The following is a 2,449-nucleotide window of genomic DNA, read 5'->3' on the forward strand; positions in this document are numbered from 1 at the left end:
TGTACTTGCTACAGCTCTACAAGAGCTCCTATGGACTCAAAATATACCAAAGTAAATGTACAATCAGTTGACTACTTTTTGTTCCCATATCTAAAATTAAACACAATTTTTATTCTGGAGTTTTCTTACCACAATTCACATTTATCTGAGCATTCATGTTTCATCTTTTCTCATATAGCAGTGTCCATCCCTTCAGTGTCTGTGTCCCAGCCCCATCATCTGTGGTACCAGCTGTAGTAATGCCAAATTGTGTGGGCATCTGTGTGGGTCACACATTGAGGTACCATTTGTCCAGGCTTGCTAGCTAGTTTGGTCCCTACTTGGAAGGAGTTGTGTGGATTGAGGAAAGAAATAAGCAAGAGATAGAATCAGGAGGGCACCCAATGAATACTAGGAAAAGCCCTATCTTTAGTACTCAGATTTTATATACCTCAATCAAAAGGGGGTGGGGTAAAAGACTTCATTACCAAGATACAAGGAACAAACAAGAGTATTTAGCTTCTCCATACTCAAAACGCCATGTAACCACATTCTATACCAAATATCCTGTTGTTAAGGTGAGACTCCTTAGGCCAAATATCCTGTTGTCATGGCAAAACACACAATAGCAATACCTTAGGCCACACATTCCATGATTCAAACTTAAAGGAACAATAATAGGCTCAAACTCTCTGATCTTATGTCAAGAAGGAACAGAGCCACTTCTATGAGCCATGACAAACAAGTTAAAGTGTACTCTGACTTCCATAAACATGACACATCACATGTACACATAGAAATATGCTCACACTTACACAAAGATGGAAGTAATTATCTAAAATGTAATAAAAGCTAAAATAATAATGGAAAGGAAAAGAAAAAACAGAGAAAACGGTCACCAGTAAGTAATAAAGCACCCCAGAAATATAAAAGCATAAACCCCTCATATTCAAGCAGCAAAGTTGGAGGTAATTTATTACATAAGAAATAGAAGGATAATAGTGAGTTCTGCTTTGCACTTTTATATAAAGGTATTTCATACAAAAAGACATAAGAGATATGGAACCCATTATTTTTGCTAGGCTCAACATATGTTTTCATGAGTGTTCAGGCTCTCAGGCAGAAGAGGGAAGTATGAAGGTCCAAGGCTGTGTGTAGTACAAGCAGCTGGTGAGACACTCGGAGGAAGTTTTTGTTGAAGGCTGAAGCACTGTGGGAGGAGTATCATAAAACTGCTGACAGTGATAGTCTCCCATGTCTTCAGCCTGGACACTGCTGATGGTGAGAGTGAAATCTGTTCCAGACCCACTGCCTATGAAGCGATCAGGGACCCCAGTGTGCCGAGTGGATGCATAGTAGATCAGCAATTTAGGAGCCTGTCCTGCTTTCTGCTGGTACCAAGCCAAATAGTTACTGCTACCAAATAAAAGACTCTGACTGGACTTGCAGCGGATGGTGACATTGTCTCCTGCTGACACAGCCAAGGAGGATGGAAACTGTGTCATCAAGATATCTGCACAGGCACCTGCAATCAGGAAAACCAATATCATGTATAATTAAAACACAGAATTTATTACATAACCAATTAGTCATTTAATGTCCTTGTTTTGTGCCATATTGTTGAAGTACTATGCCATATGTTGAAGTACTATGACATAGAAAATATTAAACCATGGCACACATTATAAATTTCTTGTACACAAAGAAGAGACTCTGAAAATACTTTTCTCACCAGACACCCAGAGCAGCAGGGTCACGAGGACCTCTTTGTGTGGCTCCATCTTGCTCCTCTGCCTGTCTGATGATATTTAGTTCTCACTATCAAGACCTGGTTTATAAACTCCAAGCAGCTGGTCTGGGTTGGAGGGACCCATGCAAATCAGTCAGCAAACACAAAAGTAGATGCCTGGGCAGTATTGTGAGAGAGGCAGGTGTCAATAAAAAGGCAAATATACCATCACAGAAAGCCTAAGATAACACCTTATATGCTATCCTAGAGCCTTCATCCATTAGCTGATGGAAAGAGAGGCAGACACCCACAGCTAAACACTGAGCTGAACTCTGGAATCCAGTTGCAGAGAGGGAGGAGTGATGAGCAAAGGGGTCAAGACCAGGCAGGAGAATCCCACAGAAAAACCTGACCTGAACAAGGGGTGGCTCATGGACCCCAGACTGATATCTGGGAAATCAGGATAGTTCTGTTCCAGAACTCCTGAACGAGGAGGTCAGTTTGGAAGTCTGGACAATCTGTGGGGGGCCTCTGGTAGTGGATCAGTATTTATCCCTCTTATACAAATGGACTTTGGGAGCATCTCTGCACATGGAGAGATACTTTCTCAGCATAGACACTTGGGGTAGGGCCTAGGCCCTGCTCCAAATGATGACACAGACTTTAAAGATCCCCCGTGGAAGGCCTCACTCTCGCTGGGGAGTACAAAGGAGTTGGGATAGGAGGTGCAGGCATAGGGGA

The 2,449-nt window shown here is 42.2% G+C and overlaps 1 gene segment (V, D, J or C); it reads right to left on the bottom strand.

Moving 5' to 3' along the window:
* Positions 1 to 1,094: 1,094 nt before the first annotated feature.
* Positions 1,095 to 1,760, bottom strand: LOC113838733. The segment is given in 2 exon segments: positions 1,095 to 1,504; positions 1,712 to 1,760. Coding segments are annotated over 2 exon segments (459 nt in total).
* Between the last annotated feature and the right edge of the window lie 689 nt (positions 1,761 to 2,449).

The sequence above is a fragment of the Cricetulus griseus genome, chromosome 8, assembly GCF_003668045.3.
Source record: "Cricetulus griseus strain 17A/GY chromosome 8, alternate assembly CriGri-PICRH-1.0, whole genome shotgun sequence".
Classification (NCBI taxonomy): Eukaryota; Metazoa; Chordata; class Mammalia; order Rodentia; family Cricetidae; genus Cricetulus; species Cricetulus griseus.